The following is a 23972-nucleotide window of genomic DNA, read 5'->3' as shown; positions in this document are numbered from 1 at the left end:
TTATAATTTGGGCCCTACATACCTGCTTAGTTATTGGGATAAGCCTGTAGTAATTATTATAACTCTCCCATAGCATGCAATCCTTGTATTGTAAGAGATTGCATACCACATCCGTAAATAACACTTCACACTTATGTAAAGTTCACAAAACTATAAAACCGAGTTCAATAAGTACGTACAATCAACACACAAAATTAACGTAGCACATCACCGAAATAGCTATTTCCAGTGCAAACAAACCGCACACAGATGTAGTTGGAAAACCGATAATAACAGTTGGGGTAAGTTTACGAGGAATGTTGGGCGCCAACATTGGCCAGTATTGGCGAGGTTTTGCCAACGCTGGGGTTGGAAGCGAAGGCTTCATTTCACGTTTGACGTCGGGGGTGCGTGTCGCGTCCGCCCCGGCAGCGAAAACTTCGTTCGCGATCGATGTGTTCCGTGTTCAAATTGAATTATTGTGAACTGCAGTGCTATTGATAAATAACAAGTTCTCGATACATGGTTATAGACAGTTTGACGAACTTTGTAAGGTATGTTATCAGTTTTTGAGTTAATTGTGTGAAGAAACGCGGTGTTTATTTATGGAGTTTTCAGTTAAACTGAGGATAGTGTTGATTATTTATTTTAAAATGCAAGTAAACTTGTTTGGTAATATCTTATCGTATATTTTGGACATGTATTCTTACTTTTAAAAGATAAAATTAACTGTGTAGGATTTATCAATTGATTTTCTGATAATACTTAAACATTTTAATAACACTTTAAAATGTACATGAGAGTACAAATAAATGTAACTGTTAAAAGCACGATAAAAAAAACAAGCGATTAACAAATAATAAATTTATTTTAATAGGTGCTATAAAATAAATCATTGAAATCCATTAGATATATTAATTAAAAGGAAAAACTTCAGTGTCTATTATTAAAAGTGTATATATAATTTATTAAAATTGCATGTACGGCTACGAAACTACTACGCCGCGTAGCGCGTAGACGGTCACATAAATAATACTAAATATAAATAGTTTCACCGTAGGTCCTATCGCAATAAAAGAGCAACTCAACTTTATTAAATACTGCTACATGTTTCGGCTATAACCATTCACAGGAAAGTTGAAAAGTTTTCGGAGAATTTCGGTGAAAATGTCAGAACTCGTCACACAGAACTTTTCACAAATAGAATCTACATCCGCCAAATATTGTTACAGATGTGCCACAGTCACTCGTCGCTCAAAACTAAGCCTAGCTGATAAACTCCTCGAGAACTCAATGAATACAGGCTGAAAATAATAACGGTGATGGTGTGAGAGCCATAAAAGAAAAAAAAGGAACTTCGAATAAAGTTTTCAAATAAAGAACGCACGAAATTCGAGGCGGCAGTCGCGTAGGCGGCTCCGCGTGGTTCGGTTGTGGCTCGCTGGCGCCGCTGGTGTCTGGTGGCGGGCGCGGGGGCTGCCAGCGCTCAGCGGAGCCCGCTCGGCTGGGCCATGGGCAGCTCGCAGCGACTAGCCGCGGTGGCGGCCGTGTCTCACGCGAGGCACTATTACAATCACACGCAACCCGACGTCGTACACACGGAGGCCTCCTCGTACAATATAAACATATTTTTCGTCAGGTGGGTTTATTACATGGATGATTTACAGCAGCTTAATCACGTAGAAGTGTAATGTAATACAAGTATGTTGGTGATAACGACAACGTGTACGTGATATATATCACGTAAAACTTTAGCCATATGGGTAGGTACTAGGTACCCGGTTTACAAAAATATAGGCCACTCTGCAAAATACTACTGACCGGCCTAAAGTGCAGCAGGCGTACATTTTAATATCTCTCTGTACTATTTTAATTATTAATTAGCGGTGCGAAGTTACAACTTAAATAAAGACCAACATCAAAACCTATATGAGTCGAGGTCAGAATAACATTCAGGTCATAAAAGCTTCACTCATTGCGATTGAACCGTAATTTAAACTATAACCTGGGTATGAGTAGTAAAGCCTGGGTTAAGAGTACCTCGTAACAACTTTATGGTGATAACGAGACATCACCACCATATTTCAAATCTTCGATAATGGATCTTGAATTTTTGTTCATTTCACACATTTTTATGAACAATGATATACGATGATGTAATGGAAAACTATATGAATGCTCTTAGCTAAGTAACGGTAAAATAGATGCATGTATAAAAGTGGCGATGGAAAGTAATGGAAGTTTGGAGACCTAAAAGTTTGACAAGTAGTTTAATTGGTAGGCGTACGTTTTCTCACAGCACAGGGGCTTGACGGCAACAGTGTCAAAGATGATGATGTAGTATTAAACACGTTAAAAATTATTTACATTTTATCGCTTAGGCAAATTAAACTGTTGCCACGGATTTATGAAAGGCCGAAATAAAGGGGTAAGCGGGATAACTGTGTATCATTTTGATGTACCCCGCCAGGTGGGACCCGTGACTTTCAGAATTACACTTTTATGTAAGAGTATCTTTTTGGATTAAGCGGACTTCTCGTAAATAATATCTGGGGTTATAAAGTACTTACTTCATTATTTATTGAGGTTACCTTGTGTTTCTTTGTGACATTTGGAAAAATACAACCGTCTAGACTGGGCTATACCTACAACTTCAAGATTTTTTTTTTAATCCAATGCCGTAAAAAAGTTCTAATTAAGAGACTAATTCTAGAGCGACACAACATAGTCCAGTAGCATATACTCTAGTTTAACGAATCCTTAAGACAATACTTAACTTGACATAATTTACAGTCCACACGAATATCATTATTCCCAAACATAGTTTATGATGTGTCGCGCAAGGGACTTCCCCAACTTAGTTACAGTTGGATGTCAAACGTCTATAATTTGACGTTTGACGGGTATCGACTTGACTCGATATCTAAGCGAGACCTTATAACTGCCATTTCATCTAAGTGATCGAATGAATTCTATTTTTAAACCCGTTCTACAGAACTAAGCCGTGGTGGCTAAATGGCTAAAAAAAGAACCAACCTCTCGAGTATGAGGGTGTGAGTTTGATTCCAGTTCAGGTACCAATGCAACTTTTCTAAGTTTGTATGTATATCTTGGACACCAATAGCTGATAATAAGGACATCTTGAGTAAACCTGGACTATATAGTCTGAAATCACCAACCCGGATTGTGCAAGCGTGGTGATTATTGCTCAATCCTTCTCCGTGTGAGAGGAGCCCAGCAGAGGGACGATAAAAAGGCTGTAACAATCTACAGAATTATATCAAGCACCAACGTCTTGTTCTTAATGAAAATGATGAATGATAAAAAATAAACTCTTTTGCAAAAAAAACGGGCACCTATGCGAAATCTTAGTTTTAAGGACTTTACGTGTATTTCAAAAGGTTTTAATGATTGTAGTATGTTTCTAGCATCAAAAGAGTTAGTCGAGCATGCGTGAGAGTGTATTCTAAATTTGAATTTTGTACAATTGCTAAGAAATTGGTTAAACCTTGTTTTGGACTAATTGCTAGCAGAAAGTTCGTCGGTGTTTTGAAAAGTTTTCGAAGTGATTTTCAGGAAAATGATAATGCAGTTTTAATTAATGATTAATGTACTTTTTTGTTAGATCAAAAATTTTTTGAAAAACTATGCGTATTTGATAAAATTTTCACCTGCTCTAAATGGGCTATACTGATGACTGATGGCAATGTTAAGAGTTTCGGTATTTTAGTGTAACGCGTTCTATTGTTTAGATAGTGTACCCACGTGTTTTAAAATATCGCTATTTCATAATGAAATGCTATTTAGAAGAGTATCAGTACTTTGAGCTGCAACAAAACCAATTTAAAGTAAGCAGTACCGATCACAACTCGTCTCCTATCAGACTTTGACATTTTTAAAAGTCTTGAAATTCTACAAAATACAGAAAATAGCGCCTAGACTGTGAGCACGAGGTCTTAAGGTCTCGTAATCAATGATTTTTAAACAACCTCGTCTCTTGGGAAACTCCGTAGACCTCTGAAGATCTATGAGTCTGAGCGTTCAAATAGCGTGTTTTCATCCCACGGACATTTTATTAAATAAACTTGCCTACAATGAGATTTTCTGGCATCTACAGCACTTTCCTGCTTAAATCATAACAATAATTGGCAATCTGCTCATTTCTTAAGAAATATAGGTACGTTTGGCCAATAATTTTGAATTCTTGACTCCCTTTCAGCTAAAGCGCCGTTAAGTAACCCGATACCTATGGAGTTATCGAGAGCTTCAACGCGGCAATAATTTGACTTTTTAGATAACTTTAACCCTCCTCATTATTTTTTATATGGTTAATTTTAACATTTATCACAAAATTTGGTATTTTTTAAATGTCAAAGTCCGATAGGAGACGAGTTGTGATCGGCACTGCTTACTTTAAATTAGTTTTGTCGCAGCCAAAGGTACTGATACTCTTTTGAATAGCGTTTATTTATGAAAAAGCGATATTTTAAAACACTTGGGTACATTATTTAAACAATAGAACGCTTTACACTAAAATACCGAAACTCTTTACATTGCCACCAATCATCAGTACAGCCCATTTAGAGCAGGTGAAAATTTTATCAAACACGCATAGTTTAAAAAAAAAATGTTTTGATCTAACAAAAAAGTACATTAATCATTAATTAAAACTGCATTATCATTTTCCTGAAAATCACTTCGAAAACTTTTCAAAACACCGACGAACTTTCTGCTAGCAATTAGTCCAAAACAAGGTTTAACCAATTTCTTAGCAATTGTACAAAATTCAAATTTAGAATACACTCTCACGCATGCTCGGCTAACCCTTTTGATGCTAGAAACATACTACAATCATTAAAACCTTTTGAAATACACGTAAAGTCCTTAAAACTAAGATTTCGCATAGGTGCCCGTTTTTTTTGCAAAAGAGTGTATATTGGAGTAACACTACGAGTTCATAGGTCAGTTTTAGGTATTTATAGTATCGGTACTATGAAAGATATTTTAACTGACCTGGATATTGGCTGCCGAATGTAGGTAACTGATATTTATAGGCAGTTGCTCGGTTTCACTATATTTCTAAATAAAGCTTCAGCTAAACGTTACGTTTAAAAACTACCATGTTTCGGGTTGGTTTAGTCCTATAGCGAATATATTTAAGCAGTAAATATATTATGTATTAATATTTTACCTGTTACGTGTGCAAATGTATGGATTTTAATTTAATTCCACGTTTTAAGGCACGAGCGAAGATAATCAAGGCTTTCAATTGGTTTCAGTATCGGTTCATTAAAATTCAAGATTATTATTATTTCACCAGATCACCTAAGAACACCCACTTCTAGGAAACTGTTATATGATGATATATTTCCTTATTGACAGTTTTACAGGGGAAGTTAAGCTGTTAACCGTTTAGTATGCCCGCATTTCACAATATCCATGTTCAAAATACTAGTTCCTCTCAGAATATTAGATAGGAGATGAGCTATGCCATAAAGTTGGCACAAAACCTGAATTCAGGCTGTTACTGACAAACATCTGCTGGAATACATAAAATACTCAAATATCTAACTATACTAAACTTTATGCGGAGATTAAATAGCAGGTATTAGGAAAATATAATTATATGATTGATTCATTGACACACAGTCACTTGGCTTACACCTTTTTGAAGCCCATGCCTTCTACTTGAAAATGAGCAACCACATAAATATATTTAAGGATGCATCCCTTAAGAACGCGGACGGAACCGCGGAAACCAGCTAATAGAGCAGTATATATTCAAAATGTGCGTTAAAGATGGATGCCTCCCGTACATTTGACAAGTATTCCCCCGGTACACTAAAGCTAAAAGTGGGAAAAAATACGTGAAACTCTTATTGCTGCGTAAAAGCCATAAAGGCGATTAAGATAAACGTAGTGTGTATGCTTAACGGATCCATTCTGTAGTTCCCTAGCTCGGGGCGCGAAGACCAACAATTTATTGCAGCTTAAGAGGATAATTGTTGCAATTAATTTGTATCATTTAACGTAATGAAACAATATTACGATATCGTTAGTTTGGTGGGGAACTGTAGCTATTTCTTGAGTGGAGTTCGCGATAAGTATGATCTTGATGATTGAACTGATTAAACTAATTAGTTCTAACTAGACTTACGTAGTGTAAGTTAATGGGACATTCAAACAAACTATGCCTAGTTTGCTTCACTAATATCATGATAAGACCATCACTTAGTTTCCTAGAAACAATTTTCAAGTATTGATCAAAACACAAAAGCCTACAAGGAGTCGTCGTATCAATTGCCTCTATTTTTTAATAATTTAGAACATAATATAACATTAATATAAGAAGCCATACATAGCACAAGGTCGGCGAAGTGAGCCTCAACTAAAAGTTATTTCGGGAAGGTTCGCAAGGAAGTTGAACGCTTCTAAATTGAATACCTACTATAGTTCCAGCATTGTTTATAGTTTAAGTTAATTATAACTAATAATTTACGAAACTATTTGGCATAGTTTGATGTGGAACTATTTTATTAGTTATCGCGGTTTATGTGATTATAAGGGTTGACATATAACATGGCGGTTGCTTTCTCGTGAGGGTGAGGCAGAGTTGTGTGTGTGCTTGTATCTTTTAACATTTTGCCAGTTATATTTTAGCACCTTATTATTACATTTTTACTATTAGGATCCTATTCGCGTAAAAATCAACGGTGAGTGTATCTAGACGATACGATGCTACTCAGTTTATATTTTTGAATATACATACATATAAAAAAGTTTGAAAGACATTCCTATACATGTATAATGTATGTACACATAAACTTTTCAGAACGTCAGAAAATGTACCAACAAGATAACAAATCTAATCAACGCAAGCTTTGACATTTTTTTACAAAAGTCTTGTAACGCAACCATGCAATGAAGCCCACAGATTACACACACATAGGTAAACACACACACACAGCTACACAAACATAATACAGTTTAGATAGTGATGTTAATTAAGGCATCGCGGGCTGATCGCGCCCGATTTATCTACCCCTGTAATCTACCGATGTCGGAATTAATTTACCAGTGGAGATATTGAAAAATTTAATTTCTCGACTCATAATTAGATGGTAGATGTTACAGATTTAAATTTGGCGTAGGATTGTGCTATTGTTTAGTGATCTCAATTTAAAGGGAATATTTATTTGTGAGTCATAGACAGAGGTTTTGGTTTTCGTAAACAAAATTCTCCAAGCTGTGCAAATGTGTGCTACAAATAACCCCATAAAAAATTACAGCACAGCCCTAAAATATGAACATGGCGTTGTTAAATTTTAGCACATATAGCAGAGTGACAAGTTATTGACTATCGTTGCTTATCTGCTTAAAAGTAATGAGCGGAGGGACGCAAGCCAAGCAAGGAGGGGGAGGTTGATAGCTTACAAAATATTTAATCTGTGACCCACTTTAGACAAAACCTTCGCGGAAGGAATTTGAAGTCACGATAAGTTTCGAAGCTAAGACATATTTTATTCTTACCGGTCTTTTGTACCGGGTCTATCGGAGCGATATTTTAAATGGGAGCCATCTGGAATATTCTAAACCCTTTTCTTGGGAGACGTTCCAGGTAGTTCATCGTTGAAATGTTTTAAGTCAATAAAGTTGACTTGTAGTTTTTATTTTAGATTCTTGTTAGAATAAGTAAGATTACCTTATTGCTTGAAATACCGATCTTTGTTAGGAATAAAGTTTATTTATTAAGGAGCAGATTTTATACTCAGAGCGCGCTTGCATTTCCGCGAAGAACAAATGAAAGTTGCAGAATGTATTGTGAAATCGAAAATGATTTTACTATCATTATTGAGACGAATAACTTTTTTAATAGGTACTCACTATAAAGATGTCTTACAAAGGCACAACATTGTAGTTTGTAAGATTTGGACTTAGAAAGAAAGTTTTTGTTATTATCGCCAGTAGCTGAGGATCGCGCAATATTAAGGAAACTCTTCCTCGTAGACTTTTGAAAGTTTTTTTCTTGATGAACTAAAGTTTTTTGCAGCTGAAGACTTTGTTTTAGCTCTGTACAATGCAAAACGTCTCTTGAGTAGGACTTAAACACAGTTTAAGATTTTACAGATTTATTTACTGCTTATTGAGTTATTGCATTTGACATAAGTACATATTTGATTCTCTAAGGCAAATCATCATAATCATTTTATCTACAATGAAGCCTTATGTACAGTAGGTACTTACATAGTAATTTTAATGCCACTAGTGCAGATTGACTGACTCTAATCAACCTCTGTGGAGGCATCAATAAATCAACAATCCATGATAGTGCTTCTGAGGTAATCAAGGTTCTATCCCATTCCGGGCTATTATTGAACTGCAATGTAACCTGTTGCAAGTCGTTACTGTCCGAATTCAAAGCACTGAAAACATTTGTAAAGCATGTTGATTGAGGATCTCAGATCAAACTGAAGTCCCTTTTAGAACGACCCAATCCTCGAAATAAGAATGCTATCGAAATAACAAATATTTTTTCAACAGTGTAACGCTATGTGGCGTGTTGGTAGCAGTATGTGCTGCGTGCTGGCGCAAGTCTCCATCATCAGACAAACCTGAGGACACCACCGACTGCCACGGAGTATACACCGTCAGTCGGGACTCCAGGCTAATACAGGTCAGTGACCCTTTTACATATTTTTTTATTAGCAGCTCATCAAATGTTTCCTCATTATATAAGGGGCTCGGAAACTCCATCCATACATATTCCTTCTTTAGCCTATTGTGTTTCAAAACTTCTGTTTTTTCGGACGGCTCTTGCAACTCTGATGCCATTGACCCTTCTTATCAGTTTAGGAGATAAACAAAACGTTAGACATAAAATGTTAAATTACATTATCAGAACGTGTGTTGAATGTAATTTTGGTGTGAAATCAAATAAAACCGTGCATAGAATATCGGTAAAAATATAGAATATTTGTATAAATAACAGTAACTAACAGTTAGAGCACAAATTAAAATTGAAGTGTCTCAAAGAGTGCTCTCTCAATTTCCTCACTTTGATAGTCCGATGGTACGGCGATGTGACACGAGCAGAACTCTCTTACACCAAACGAATAAGTTGCAAAAAAGAGTTGTGGAATATTGTAAAATTGATTTTATCTACCCATAAATAGACGTATTCGGTCTTGCAAAATCCAGTTTAAATCCAGATAATACTAAAGTTAGCTTTATTAGGTTTGATGATACCTTTAGTTTCCACGACTTTATTGTGTTTGCGTCAGCATACTATCGCTGTAAACAACCCCGTCGCGTCTAGTAAGTTCTACACCGGTACACCAAACGAATAAGTTGCAAAAAAGAGTTGTGGAATATTGTAAAATTGATTTTATCTACCCATAAATAGACGTATTCGGTCTTGCAAAATCCAGTTTAAATCCAGATAATACTAAAGTTAGCTTTATTAGGTTTGATGATACCTTTAGTTTCCACGACTTTATTGTGTTTGCGTCAGCATACTATCGCTGTAAACAACCCCGTCGCGTCTAGTAAGTTCTACACCGGTTTAACACCACAAACTGTAAAACAAACTTCTGCTAAACTCCTTTAAAATGAACTTTTTACTGAACGTAGCGTGTTAGTTAATTAGACTAGTTTACGAGTCGTATAGTATTCATAATGATTTACTATTTTCATAGCGAGGTGTGGGGTAGACGGAGTTGAAAACTTTGTGAAATTATAGACATGAAGAAAATTGTTGCTTGAATATTTTAGCAGCGGCAGTAGCTTTATGATCTATTTCGATGAAACTGTTAGTTGTTTTAAACTATTCATGTAATAATATTTTGAAGATTAATATATTTAGTGGAAGTATTTTAAGTAAAACGTCCCGACTTTTAATTAGGGCACAGTTTTCAGATAAATCGTCGTAGGACTTACGAAATTCATTTCAAAAATCCATCAGAAGGTTACGCACAATACAAGCACCTATTTTTCATATATCACTCAAACATCAGATTGCAATAGACGGCTTTCCCTATTATTACATCTCCGCACCAAAATTCCTTTGTGAAGCATCACCCGTAGAGGTGCACCTTCAAGCCAATACATTGGCAGTCCAACGCCGTGAATGTATGCGAGATCAGCAACACAATGCGAACTGACAACTCAATGTATACGTACTTTGATGGCCACTGTTCGAATGCCAATATGATTGGAGTGAACGGTTATTGTTTCAAGACTTTGGAAGCTGGTTGGAAGCTTACGAAAAAGGAAAATATAACACGGAATTTTCAACTAATAACTTTTAGATTGTGTGAGGTTAGGAGTAACTTTTAAGAAGAAAAGATTCACAGCAAACTAAGACTACACCCCTTTTCTGGGTACCACCATATAGAAACCAGATGGGGTGCTTTCCCTACAATAAAGATACTTATGTACCTAATTAATAAAGGGTCCAATCCTAATAAGCAGGCAGTGGTAATTGAATGCACAGAAGTACGTAAAATATCATATTAATTGCATAAATAAGTGCACTGCTAATTTATATAGGGAGGGTAAATAGAGAGCACCGTTTGCACATCGCCATAGCAGTGTTTGTCTACCAGTGGACGGTACTTTGACGAAATATAGTGCAATGAAGCGTATTTCAAGCCAACCTTTCAGAGCTTAATATAGTGAATCATGGGACATTTGAAATGATTTTGGCAATCAAAAGAATAAAAAAATATTTTTGAACTATACTGAATTTGGTGATGAAGAGTCGATTTCAAACAATAAGGTTCAAGTTAACCTTTGAAACTAAATTCTTTAAAAGTACTTAATTTTAAACTAATGCCGTGTTTGTAAAAGAACTTACCAGAAAGTTGGTACAAATAATAATAGCTATTACCTTCAGGGAAAGGTGAATCGGAATATTGCCGAGACAAGTATTGTTAAGTTTAACACGCTACTTTCATTACATATTTATTGGAGTTTGAACAAAATTTAAAGTGGAGATATAAACTTTTTATACTTTAAGGTCAGTTGTAATTTTCTATTATACTTGTGCCTTAACATTTCAGTATTTATTTATTTATTCAAGCTCTATGAAAATATAGTTCTTGCACTAAGACGGACTTTATGCTGTAGGAATTCTTTCCAGTCAACCTTTGGGTGATGCAGAGATAACATGGTAGATGCATTTGCATGGTAGATACAAATATATTATTTGAGTTCCAAAATACGCTAAAACTTATTGAATAATTTGTGGAAATTCAATGAATGCCATTGAATATGTAAGCCGATTTTAAATAAATAACTGTGGTAACGTAATTAACGTGCGTTTGATATGTTATAAATAGCAAACGCAATATTAAATTAATTACAGATACCTAAATGGAGAACTTGAAAGCCTATTGAAATTATCATTTCACATAACTTGTACGCGATGCATAGTTCCTTGAAATATTTAGTGTTAATTGATTAAATAGGTAGAATACGTACACAATATTAAGTTAGTAATTTTTGCCCAGTGTTTTCCCATTTATGTTGGCGTCGGCTTCTAGTCCAACCGAATGCAGCTGAATACCAGCTGAGTCAGCCTCCTCTACAATACTACTATTTATTATAACTCCAATATTTTTCCTTACAAAAATATGCACATCGTTAGCAAAAATATTTTTAATGGCCATGTGTAACTGTGTTGGCTATCGCAAGAATTTGTGGTTATATGCGTACCTACTTAACTGCTAAGATAACCTTCTTGTCTACGGTTAAAGCATTTCACTGATAACGACGGTTTTTTTAAAGAACTAGCACAGTATTTTGTAAAACGCCTTCAGTTTTTACTAGGAGTTTTAAACTTATGTTACTGACTTTGAGAAATCTGCATAAGAGTATGCTTCGAGTTCGAGTAATATGATTACATTCAATTATATGTAATTGCTGAATTTTAACAGCTAAACTCTAAGTTCTTACACAAAATTCTCTACGGCAAAAAACAAAAATAAAAACAAATGAAAGATGACTTGACGGCTGTCCAGTTTCGGCAACTTAACAAGTGTCGTGACGTGAATGGGGCTCAGAGAACTACGTACAGTGAATAGCAAGGCGGTGCGCGTAATGCGTTCACCCGGTTGCCGGAGACGGTTCCGGCGCGGGATTGTTGTTCCGGTTCCGATTCCGTTTGCCGCCACACCGTCAATAGGCCCTCCAATAAACGGTTTTTCTATCGGATTTTCGAGTTAAGCGTCTTGATTCGTTTGAAGTATTTTATTCGATTTCCTTTAAGTTGGCTTTTGATTTTTTGTTATTTGTTGTAATGACTTAAAGATGGGTCTTTTTCTTAATGGCGTCCAAGGCCGCTTTTGGCCACTGTGGCTGTTCTTATATAGGGAGCTGCGCAGGACATACTTATAACAGTGCACAGGCATTTCATTTGATGGTTGAATTGTCCTTTTCTTATTCAATACGAGACAGACCACGGGTAAAAACCACAAGTATCACGCATAACGCAAAAGTGATTTCGTTATAAATAAATACTTTAGATTTGGTTCAATTAGATGACATACTTTACCGTTGTATCATCCCTGGCCAACCACTAATACTAGGTTAATTATGAGTATCGCTTTGTATAAATTCATGTATATTGTATCTGTGGTATCATTTCTAAAACGTCAAATTATGTGTGATGTGACCACAGCCCGCAATGTATTATCGAAATAATACGTTGTTTCGACGTGTTGTGATATTTAGCCACTAATTGTACATTTTTATCTTATGCTAGTGATATGTTCAGCCTACATGTTTTATTATCTGCAACTGTGCTAAATAGGGAGGTCCAAATTCTGTTGAAATTGATGATAATGTAACAAAACAATTCAAGTGAATTTATAGAAGTAACGTTATGTAACATTGGATTTAGTGATGCCTTTAATTATGTATTCAAATATTTACACAACTCTTACTAAGTAGATTACCGATCTACAAGCGGGTCTCATCGATATATGTACAATAAATCGTCAATCGGAATATATTGTTATTGTCGCTTAGGAATTACGACTCGATCTCGTAGATACGTCTTCATTGCTCGTTAACTACTGCCCCATTGAAATACTTAGTACCGACCAACATCATTATTTAAGGAACTTACAAGAAATACTGCGGCTTAATTAATTACTGGATTCTATATGTACCTACACTAATATAATAAAGAGGAATATTTTTTTTTGTTTGGCTGTAGTTCCCATAAAATGCGGTTGCAGGAAAACGACCAGTAACTAATGAAAATAAAAAGGCACACTATTTCTCAAACTTTCAAGCAATGAGTCAAGTGTAACCCGTCAGTAAAAGCTAAGCTTATAAATGACAATATTAGTCAGACAAAAGTCAATCCTTTGAAGAGTTTTGTCCAAACACTGACAGATGTTGCCTGACGGTTCGGTACCATTGACGTCGCATGTTTTGGAACACTCGCTCATGGCACGTGACAGGCTTAAGGTCATACCGTCACGCTATGACTTCTCTACTACCTGTATGTTGGACGCTGAACAAACTCGTAAATTGATACGTGCATATTTTTTGCAGATTCAGGACCTTTTTCACTGTATGAAAATTACATAAATATCGATTTTTTTCTGTGGACCGGTGGTCAATGTATAAGATCGAGTTAAAAGTGAAATGAGAATAATGTATAATATATATAATCGAGTTAAAAGTGAAATGAGAATAATGTACATTTAAAAGGACTTGCATCGTCAAGCACAAACATCAATTAATGATAATGCCCATAAAAAGGCGAAAGAGTAAATAAGACCATCATGGCTAATTTAATTTTGGCCCATTTCGCAATAAACCGAACGGGCATTTTTATATCGAGCCTTTACGAGTGTCGTTTAATTTCTCATCTGTTGATCTATGTTGGCATAAAGTAGATTATTTTCGTGTACGTACGTTTATTGTGTTTGCGGTACAATAAAGGTTGGTCGTAAAGTGCGTGGTGCCAGTACACGCGAACTAATCGCTGCGTGCCCAATTAAGGCTAATGCGATTTTTATCAGCGATTCTGCGGATGATCTGGTCTCGCGGGACGGTAGCTAAAGTTATCGTTACACGAGGAAATCTTACATGATTGTTATTGTACGACTGATGTGCTTCAGAATACTAAAGCGTTGTTTCTTATCTCGTTAATTCTTTTACAACTTTGAGTGATCAGTAAAACTTTACCGCTAAACTTTGCGCCGTCGGACATCCTGTTTATAAATGCGAAATCAAAATAAAGACCAATAAACATTAAGAATATTCAACTTGCAAAAGTAGGGCAAACCTATAATTTAATAATTTAGAAGTTTCCAAAAGCTGTTATTTGATTTAAACTGTGTCTTATTGTCTACAGACGAAACAATGAATTGTAACAGTCGAGAAAACTTCGTAATTTGAGTACATCGTTAAAATAATTTATTGTTTATTAAGGTACTAGCTTTTCCTCGCAACTTTGTCTCTGAAATCATTACTTGTATTAAAATACTGATTGAATATCGACTCTTAAAAAAGATGGCATGGCGTAATATTATTTACAGTTGCTTAGACAATAGAGAATTTGTAATGCAATCTTAACTAAAAATAAAATAATAATCTGAAGTAATTAAAACTCCTTTTCAATAACAACATTTTCTTTGTTGAAGTGAGTAGCTTATTCGCTTTGTGCATGCATTTCCATAGTCCTTGTCACAGATATAAATAATGTAACGGAAATGTTAATCTATTTTCCGGAAAGGTGTTTGTTTCCTGAAGAAATATGTATTAAAAACCTTTAGTTAGCAAAACAATGTATTTTGTTAGTAGCTATTGTTGCAACCTTGGAGTTATTTTCAGTTTGAATGTGTGAGGACGTGTTATTTTTTGAGCTGAAGGAATGTTGACCGTGCTACATTGCACCAAGTAAAGTTGGTCAGTACATCATCCTCCGAGCCTTTTTCCCAATCATGTTGGGGTCGGTTTCCGGTCTAACCGGATTCAGCTGAGTACCAGTGCTTTACAAGAAGCGACTGCCTATCTGACCTCCTCAACCCAGTTCTACGGGCAACCCGATACCCCTTGGTTAGACTGGTGTCAGACTTACTGGCTTCTGACTACCCGTAACGACTGCCAAGGATGTTCAATGACAGTACCCGGTTCGCAATGTTTAAGAAAATCAAGGTCATGAGATCAGAAACCTTCTTGTTGAACTTTGTACTCCACTATATCTTTGTTATGAGAAACATTTAAATCTCCATAACACATTCGATCTTTTCGAACGCAATAAGACTATATTTCTAAAGACATACATTTCGAAAGCGATATTTTGCGACTACGTGCGTTGTGTGATAACAACCCTTTATATACTACATATCTCTTTTATTGCTAACAAATTGCCGTAAATTATTGCACCCCCCTATATAATCTGATATGTGAGCATTTACATGCGCTGTAATGTTTATTGAGAGTTCACGCGGTGAATAGTTTCACCCTGTTCACAGTTCGTAGCCCGTAGCCGTCTCGTAGTAGCGTAGCCGGACTACGGAACTATGGACCATAAAAGCGTAGTAAAGTATAAAGCGTCAATAATCGTAAGACTTCTCAACGCAGACTTTTCTAATGCATCATTGAAATTCAATCAGGTAGACGACGCGTAACTTTTACAAATATACGAGACTACCCGTTTTCCCGTGGTTTCACCCGCATCCCGTGGTTTCACTCGCATCCCGTGAGAACTGCTGCCCGTACCGTAAATATAACCTATGTTACTTGGCCTTCCAACAGTGAAAGAATTGTTAAATCAGTCCAGTAGTTTTTTAGTTTATTCATTACAAACAAATTACATATTTTTCCACTTTACAATATTAGTGTAACTAGATAGTTTCAGTTTTGTTCGCCGAAAGTTATGACCCCGGAATGCCCATGAGTGCAATTATATAAATACACCTTTCTCCCCTGACATCTCTCGCGAGACAACAGCTGTCGTGGTGGACAGTGGTGTGAAATGCAACTTAACTATGTTCTTTTTTACAGTATAAAGTGAGACAATGAAAAATGTTGATGTTAAATATTTTGTAAACTACATTTAAATACAAAAAGGTTGTGTCTTCTCACATATTCACGAATAAGGTCAATTCACATGGCCGCGGGTGTTATTTAAAAACGATCATAACCGATCGCATTACTAGTTATTACCTAAAAATAAACATACGGTAGATAAAATTTTTGCTACCTAACCTAAATGTACGAAATTCAGTCATCTAAACATTCTCACACGAAAACGACCCTACACTACCTAAAAACAAAGTCTGAAATCCCACAGCAGTATAGTAACAGTTAATATCAGTGACTAGTTAACTCTCAGTTGCAACTGGCATGTTATCCCTGGGAGTCCAAGTTGCCACAAAGCCATAACTCAGTCAAAACGTTCACAATTCTGGCACTGTTAATCTGTTTACTTATTTACATCCGACTGCTAGTTGGTGGCACCTGGTGAAGTTGCAGAGCTATTCAATTTGATATCATTTCATGGATAGAGTTGCAAATATTGCACACAATAAGTACCATGAAATAATTTATTTCTAAAATGATGTGAAAGACTTTTAGAATACCCTGCAGACTGTCAGCCGACAGTTGACAAGAAAATCTTCATTTAATTCAAAGTTTTCAGTCGGTCAGATACCGGCGAAATACCTGATCATTCATACATTTTCGTATTTATGAACCCGAACAATTTATCGGCCGATTATAAGTTTGCAGTGTGCTAAGACAACAAACTTTTTCGTTTTATAATTAATAAACGATTATTCTTATTTAACGTTTGATAATTTGAAGGCATCCCAATTATATGAAATTAGCGCTTTCAAGCAAACAAACGATTCAGCTTTATAATATTCATACCAATGTATAGATAGGTTTTGCACCATCGACCTACATAATAATAAAAATAAGGCAAGTACCGTTTTCTCGTATGTAACTCAGTGATCTGAATTCTGCTATTCGATGTCGTGTATTCTAGTATAGAAACGAGTTGCGTATGACATAGGTACGGTGATGATATAGCAACGATAACGTTACTATTTCATGTATCCTGTTATTTTCGTTGTGTGTGTAAAATTTAAATTAGAATTTTGATTTGATTAGAAGTGTTATAACGATGTATTCGGATGAATACTATTTGTTAAACACACGTATTGTTTTGCATTGCACTTACGATCAGTGAAAAGTTAATTACTGTAATAAGAATAATGAAAAGTATTATTGTTATATAGAATGTAGAAGTATTTTTTCTGTACAGTACATTCACTCAAGTATTAGTTATTGCCCATACTTACTTAATTACGAAATTACGTCAATGACTATAGTGTCATTTTTGTTGATGACTATTCGTGTAACCTTTCATTAAAATATACATATAGATATATAAGATATTTAGACAGCATGACACCTTAGTGATACCGTTATTTTGCTTAGTGACAAGCACTTTTCTAATCAATTTAATTATCTTAGTAGAATGTAATACACGAGTAAAAGGTGTAATATATGTACTTGTACATATGTATAAGCTATGTAGTTACCTACATCATAAATAACTATGTCCATGAAGTCCCTTTACAAAGAACTTTAATTAATTACATTTCTGTGTATGCCGTTAATAAGAGTGCTTTTCTTAGAAGTATCCTACCATAGTTTTATTTTAACCATATTTCCACGTAACGAGTTAATTATGTTTGTTTCTTTTTTATCAAAGGAAATATGTACCTATATATCTTGATATGAGAATAACTTCTTATAAAGGTGAATTTTAAAATACTGAATTTAATTGGTTCCTTTTATAAAAAATATGAAAAAAGCTGTTTCGCACAAGTCAATATTAAGAGCAATACCATATAAATACAACATACAGTACTTACAGACTTAGTTAGCCAATACATAAGTTATTGGGTAAGGCTGCGGGATTGTTAGCGCGAGTTACCGCGGCCCTGGTACACAATGGACTCCAGAGGGATCATGATGGGTTTTAGTCGGTAAGAGTGACTGTCTGGCACTCTTTAACGCTGTATAGCGGAAGAGGGCATTTGATGATTTGCTACCACAAAAAAGTCCCACCAGGAATATTATAGGAGCTGGTTTGTTGTTCCAATACGGTTTCATAGAACAAATATTTTTATTAGACGCTGCGCCAGACAGAGATACTCTCTTGTTTGTAGAACGATTGAAGTTTATAAATAGGTCCACGCAATAGATGCCAAATCAGATTAATCTAATCTGATCTCTATAGCGATATATCGGTCTTATTTGTTGAAGAGTTTCAGAACGAATTCGTTCTTCTTTAGAGTGTAGTTTTAGACTAAGATTTTTATTGTTAAATGAATAACATTTAGATAAATTATGTAATTAGGGGTTACTTTGCGGAAATACATGACATAACATATCATTTTATTGAACAATGCTCTTTAATATGCTACTTTAATGTATGTGTTGCTTTACAAACCGCCGGAAAATCAAATAAATAACCGTCCTCTGTGGATGCAGTTTAATAAGGGCAGTTAAAACTGTCAAGTATTTGAGTGTGCACAAATAAACAGCCCGATTGGATGGTCACACCAAATGTGCTTTAACTTTCAGCTATTTGCTATCCTCTTGAATTTAACTTCCAATTTACTGTTTGAAGAAGCTAACTGTTTATTGGAACCTAAATACTTTTAAGTCGTTTTTTATTGAAGTATGTGTCGATCGTATCTGGCTGGTCCTGTCCTTCTATCCTTAGCTTTTCCATATGGGAAATAGACGCACAAATATACACCACACATAAGTACACCAATATCATCTGCTGGGGAAAAGGCTAGGCAGATGATGATATTATACAGTCTGGTAAAACAGAAGACGAGTTCAGCCATAAAAGATACAAAAAACCGATGTAAAAATATATGCAATCGGTAGCTGAGATTGCTTAGATTCCGAGAATCAAAATCATCTTCATATTGAATCTACAGTAGATAACGGGATAGGATATATTTTTTTTGGACTGTGCTTCATTATTCAAGCTGGATCAATAGGTAACGTGGTCTACTCTACAATTACAGCTTTTGATGTACAAAGATACAATCAATACTGATTATCATCAGGTAATTACACTTGTTTGCGTTCCTAGCTCTATTACTACTCTTGTTTATGAGTGCACATAACATCAAATGTACAAATATGAGCGGTACAGTCGGAATAAAAAACCGTACCGCAACTTGGAAAGTTACAAACTTATTCGAACTTTTCCGTTAAAAATTCCGTGTGGCGTGCACTTGTAAATTTGTTTTTGCACAAGTTTTTAATAGAAAATAAGTGAAGTCAAAGTATATAATTTCCATGAAATAAGAATGACAGTTTGGAATATGGTCTCCGTTCTGTCATAATTTTAAGTGCTTTTCAAGTTGTCTCTACTTTTCCTCATTGAATTTGCGTTTACTAAAATAATACTAAACTGTTAGTACATACTAAACTTACTTTCCTTTCACGTATTGAAAACCAATACGAGATTTTATCATTGGCACTCACAACGTCAGATATCACATTACATCGATATGTCTTATTTTGTTTAGGCCAATCACAATGCGAGCTCGAGAGAGCGACCCCGCGGGACTAGAGCCTCGTTCTCACCGGATTTAATGGCCGACGTCGACTGGCTTGAAATAAAAATCGCATTTGCGATAATTGGTTTCGGGCTAGCGAGCCGAACTGAGCGCGGTTTTACATGCTCGACTACCTAAATGAGCGATCGTATCCGATTTTCTAGTCGCTCCACGTTATTTTTTTGGCAATATATTTTTTGGAATAAGGACTGTAGATCTTTAATCTCGTTGGTTGATATTGTCTCAATTCGTTACTGGTTTAAGCCGACGGCTGAGGAGGATAATGTTTTATAACATAATTCTGATCCCCTAATGCTTTCTGAATCCACTCGCGGTATGCTTTTCTTTGTTACTACTTCCTTGGCTTAGCGGCTTACTAATGAAGACTAATCAGTCAGTATTGATTTTTGTTGAATGCAAAACGCGATTACGTCTGCAATCGAGATGTTTGCTCAATTAACTGCAAATGCAGCGCGTTTTCCAATCCTACAGACTAACGTAGGAATAATTAGAACCCACAGCTTACATGCTGTTGAGAGTCTTGAGCTACTTCCAACGAATACCGAGCCGCATTCGATTACGACGTGCCATGCGACTCGAGTTGAGTTCCAGCCAGTATCGTTTATATACAAGTCGATATTGACGACATCGACGGCGAATAATTCGTTCTGTTATCCTGAAAATCTTTGCAGAGGAAAACTGTGACGATATTTGCAGTACACATAAACATTAGCAGAGTTATGTAAACACGTTGTTAATTTCACCACAAATTTTCGACTGAATAGCTACACATAAAACACATTAACAAAATTAATCATTTCATCAATGACTGTCACAGACAGAGCACTCCATTACTCGAAAACGTCGGACCACAAAATTAGGAATATTTCACGATCCACCGAACATTAATGTGTACACAAATAACTTTACTATATCAGATTCCAATTGTATTAAATGGTGCGTCATCGTCGATCATTTTGTTCCCTTTATTGGGAATATTCATAGTTAAAAGCGATGAGATCTATTTGTGTACAATATGTCTACTCTAGCGTGAAATTTATTAGTGTGAACCGCTATATTTAGCGCGAACTTTCAGTGATATCTGCGGTATGCTACGATGTGACGTCACACCCAAGTCTAGAGTCTGCCATTGGATTTTTTGCAGTAACTCGAGCAGATCCAATAACTTATTAATTTTATCATGTCCGCTACTAGAGGGTTGCAGGAAAATTCCTTATTTTTCTTTAAACAGGAGCTAGGGGAAAATATCTTAGAATTATGCATATTCCTAGAAAAAATCATAAATTGCTTTAACCTCGTTTATAATCGATTAGAACGATACCCAGTGTGACGGATATTTTTGCTAGATATCGTCAACAACGCGTTGTTTAGGACGTGATCATAATAAACAGTAGACATGACTAATTCCACAATACCATATTTTTTATTCAAGAAGGTGTCAGCATGCCATTGCTATACCTGTTTGATTTTTCCAAGTTTTTTAAGGACACTTACCATTACATTTATGTATATCATACAACGTCAATGTGGTTCGTGGATAGTCTTCGCACGTGCATCTGAAAAGAGGAATATATTGTTTAAATCTTTTAAAATATGTTCTATCATTTAAGGGTATGTTAGGACTGAAACTTTTATACACATTAATGGCATATAACAAGCTATATTGGGTACATGTATCTAATGTAATATTTGACCAAGTTACGATTCGTATGACGTCTTCGAATTTCTTTCTTTCGAAGATTTTCATAGGAGCTGTAATTGATTAACTGTCCTTTATGGAAATCTGTATTACCAAAATATCGTTACTTAAAAATAATTCCACGTTACCATAGCAACGGCGTGGGGTTGTTACCAAAACAAAAACGTAACGTACCTCCTATGTACTAGTGGTTACTTTCTAGGTTGGCCAACCCGCTGGTTGTTCAATTTGCTCTCTATTGTTTTAGGGCTTCAAACCTTCGTATTTTCATTTGGAAATGTAATTAATTTTCTTGTTTGTGTCGTTAAAGTAAACTAGAGTTGTTATGGTATCTTTGAGTGTGTTTTGGTCAAGTATTTGAATTTGAAGTATCAAACTAGAGTACTTATCATCATCATTTTTAAAACTAAAATAGGTACATGCTATTTATAATTCTCGAGTTTATTAATTTGTAGGTTGAGTATCGTCCTATAATTAATGATAATTAGTATATGAGACAGAAGGTACTTCACTTAAATTAGATTATTTTAGTGTGATTGACTGTAACTATTAAGTAATTACATCAATTAATAATATCTACCTATATGATGTTGGTTTTGGCAGAATTGTACAAGGAAATTGTGAGCTGTTTATAAAATTAATGAAGGTCGATCGTATATTACTGACGTAATTCTAACTCTTTGGGGAAATTCTACATGTTGTTGTATTAATATAATTTTCTTGTTCAGGAACAAATGGAGCTGCCGGGGCCACCTCCAGCTTACGAGACCGTCGTTGAAGGACCCCCAAACATAAAGGACTGTCCTTCACTACAGGTGAGTAGTTCTTCAAAATAACTCTAAGGGAACTATACAACGAGCTACACAATTGCTGAGTCTCAGCAAAATCCGATCAGCCGTTTGCGTAACAGCACACGTGCTCACGAAATTTCTATTTCATTAATATAAATCCGCAATCGTGTAATCCGCAGATAGTAACATTAATTGAGCGGATGGGCTGTATGTAATCAATCCATTCCACGTTTGGATTCAAACCGAATGCATTCGATCAATCCATGTAAAACGGCGGAATTCGCACCAAAACCGGTAATGGCGTTCCATTTATAGATGGAGACAGTGGAACAGATACGAAAATAGCAACTTTAGACTCAGTTCCGATCAATGCTTTATTTTTTGTTTTTTCTTTTATTTAGAAAACGTTCCAAATAGAGGTTTTATTACTGAAGGGTGTTCGAACCCTGACGTCTGACTTAAGTGGGTGTTGGAGGTCAAACGGTGTTCTAAAACGATTTGTGCTGGTCACGGAAAACTGCCTGCTTATATTACGTGGCTTTCATTTGTTTCTTTATTCATAGGCGACCATGACCCAATTCAGGTCACGAATCACGATACCAGTTCACATGGAAACTATGGATTTTTAGTTTGTGAGTTGTGACGTCAAAATATTTTTGTTTTTGGTCTCTTTATGAGCGATCTAATGAAGGGATTGAGTTACTGTGACCTATATACACTTGGTCGAGTTCAGCTGTTGTCTTGGCACTATTAATTAGCCTTCATTGAAACCGAGCGTACGGTTTTAGATGATGATATAATAATACTAGCGTATTGCATTGTCTTCATGCAACTGCGCTGACAATTTTCATGAAAATAGGCGTTGTGTTTTATCAGCATAATATTGTAATGTAATACACGCCTTAGATCAAGGACTGCATTATACTTAGTTTACAACTGGTTCACGGCCCATTGCACTTTATGGCTTGCATATCAAGCGGATACTTTATTCTTATGAAAATGTATACTATTTCTTGCGCATTTATAGTTTGACGCAAACCATTTTATCTACGAATCAGTGGCATTGTTTTAGTTCAACTGTCAGAAATTACGACCACTTAGAAGAAAAATATTTTTTTCCGCTAAGTTATCTTTTGCGTGCTTTTCATAATAAATCCTGCATTTCAGGAGGTGGTGACGGAACCGTGTGTCCGATGTCAAGCTGGAGTGCGTTGCGACAACGAGCTACCTTCATACGAAGCAGCTGTGCTACTCAGAGATACCAAGTTATAAGGCTGGGTCACACCAGCACCACATCATATGGCCTTAGACTTATGCCTAAGAAGCACCAAGATAAATGCCTTGAGAATATAGTAGAGGCACCTTAGAGGATTTTAGCTGAGTACTAGCATGAGATTTTCTGTTCAATATTACGTTTTTGAGCACGTGTCGAAACTCTAATTAGCTCCATATAAGCCGATGTGGTGCTAATTAAAATGGCGTCGATGACGTAATCATAAGTCAAGAATCTTGTGCTAGTCCATCAGTTTTATACCCCACCAAATATTTTATTTTTAAGGAACCAGTGTCTTAGTATCTAAGTTTAAAAAAATACATAATTTGCACCAATGCACGTTTGTGTTATTCGTAATTAAACATATTGATTAAAAGATTAGTTTGCTTAATCCAAAGCGTCAGTTGGTACCCAACCGTGTCGTAGCAATTAACCTAATTTTGAATTGAATTAGTTTTCAATAGTTGTCGTGTTATTTGATGATGTTTTGTTTGACGTAGCTCTTTTGTTGATAGCCAGTTCCGACCAATACATTATTATAATGAAATGAGAATATTGAGGCGCCTATTTCTTTATTGAAAATTGTGTTA

At 35.6% G+C, this 23972-nt stretch overlaps 2 protein-coding genes across 3 annotated transcripts in view; one reads left to right on the top strand and one right to left on the bottom strand.

Annotated features, from left to right (window-relative positions):
• Positions 1–23972, bottom strand: part of LOC110371215 (probable beta-hexosaminidase fdl) — a 66040-nt gene that overhangs the window by 15013 nt on the left and 27055 nt on the right. The window contains exon 3 of one of the 2 annotated variants that reach the window (XM_021327350.3): positions 21114–21175. The exons of the other annotated variant lie outside the window; for it this stretch is intronic. The gene's annotated coding sequence lies outside the window, so the exon portion shown is untranslated. The remainder of the gene's footprint in view (positions 1–21113; positions 21176–23972) is intronic. 2 annotated transcript variants of the gene reach the window in all.
• On the top strand, positions 385–23972 carry LOC110371217 (uncharacterized). Its single transcript, XM_021327354.3, has 5 exons — positions 385–533; positions 1212–1618; positions 8521–8653; positions 22047–22133; positions 23277–23972. The coding sequence occupies exons 2-5, from the start codon at positions 1491–1493 to the stop codon at positions 23379–23381; spliced, it is 453 nt and encodes a 150-aa protein (XP_021183029.2). The 5' UTR covers positions 385–533; positions 1212–1490; the 3' UTR covers positions 23382–23972.

This window comes from Helicoverpa armigera, chromosome 15, assembly GCF_030705265.1.
Source record: "Helicoverpa armigera isolate CAAS_96S chromosome 15, ASM3070526v1, whole genome shotgun sequence".
In the NCBI taxonomy this organism is placed as follows: domain Eukaryota; kingdom Metazoa; phylum Arthropoda; class Insecta; order Lepidoptera; family Noctuidae; genus Helicoverpa; species Helicoverpa armigera.
The sequence above is the reverse complement of the archived record's forward strand: the minus strand, read 5'-3'. Positions and strand labels throughout refer to the sequence as shown.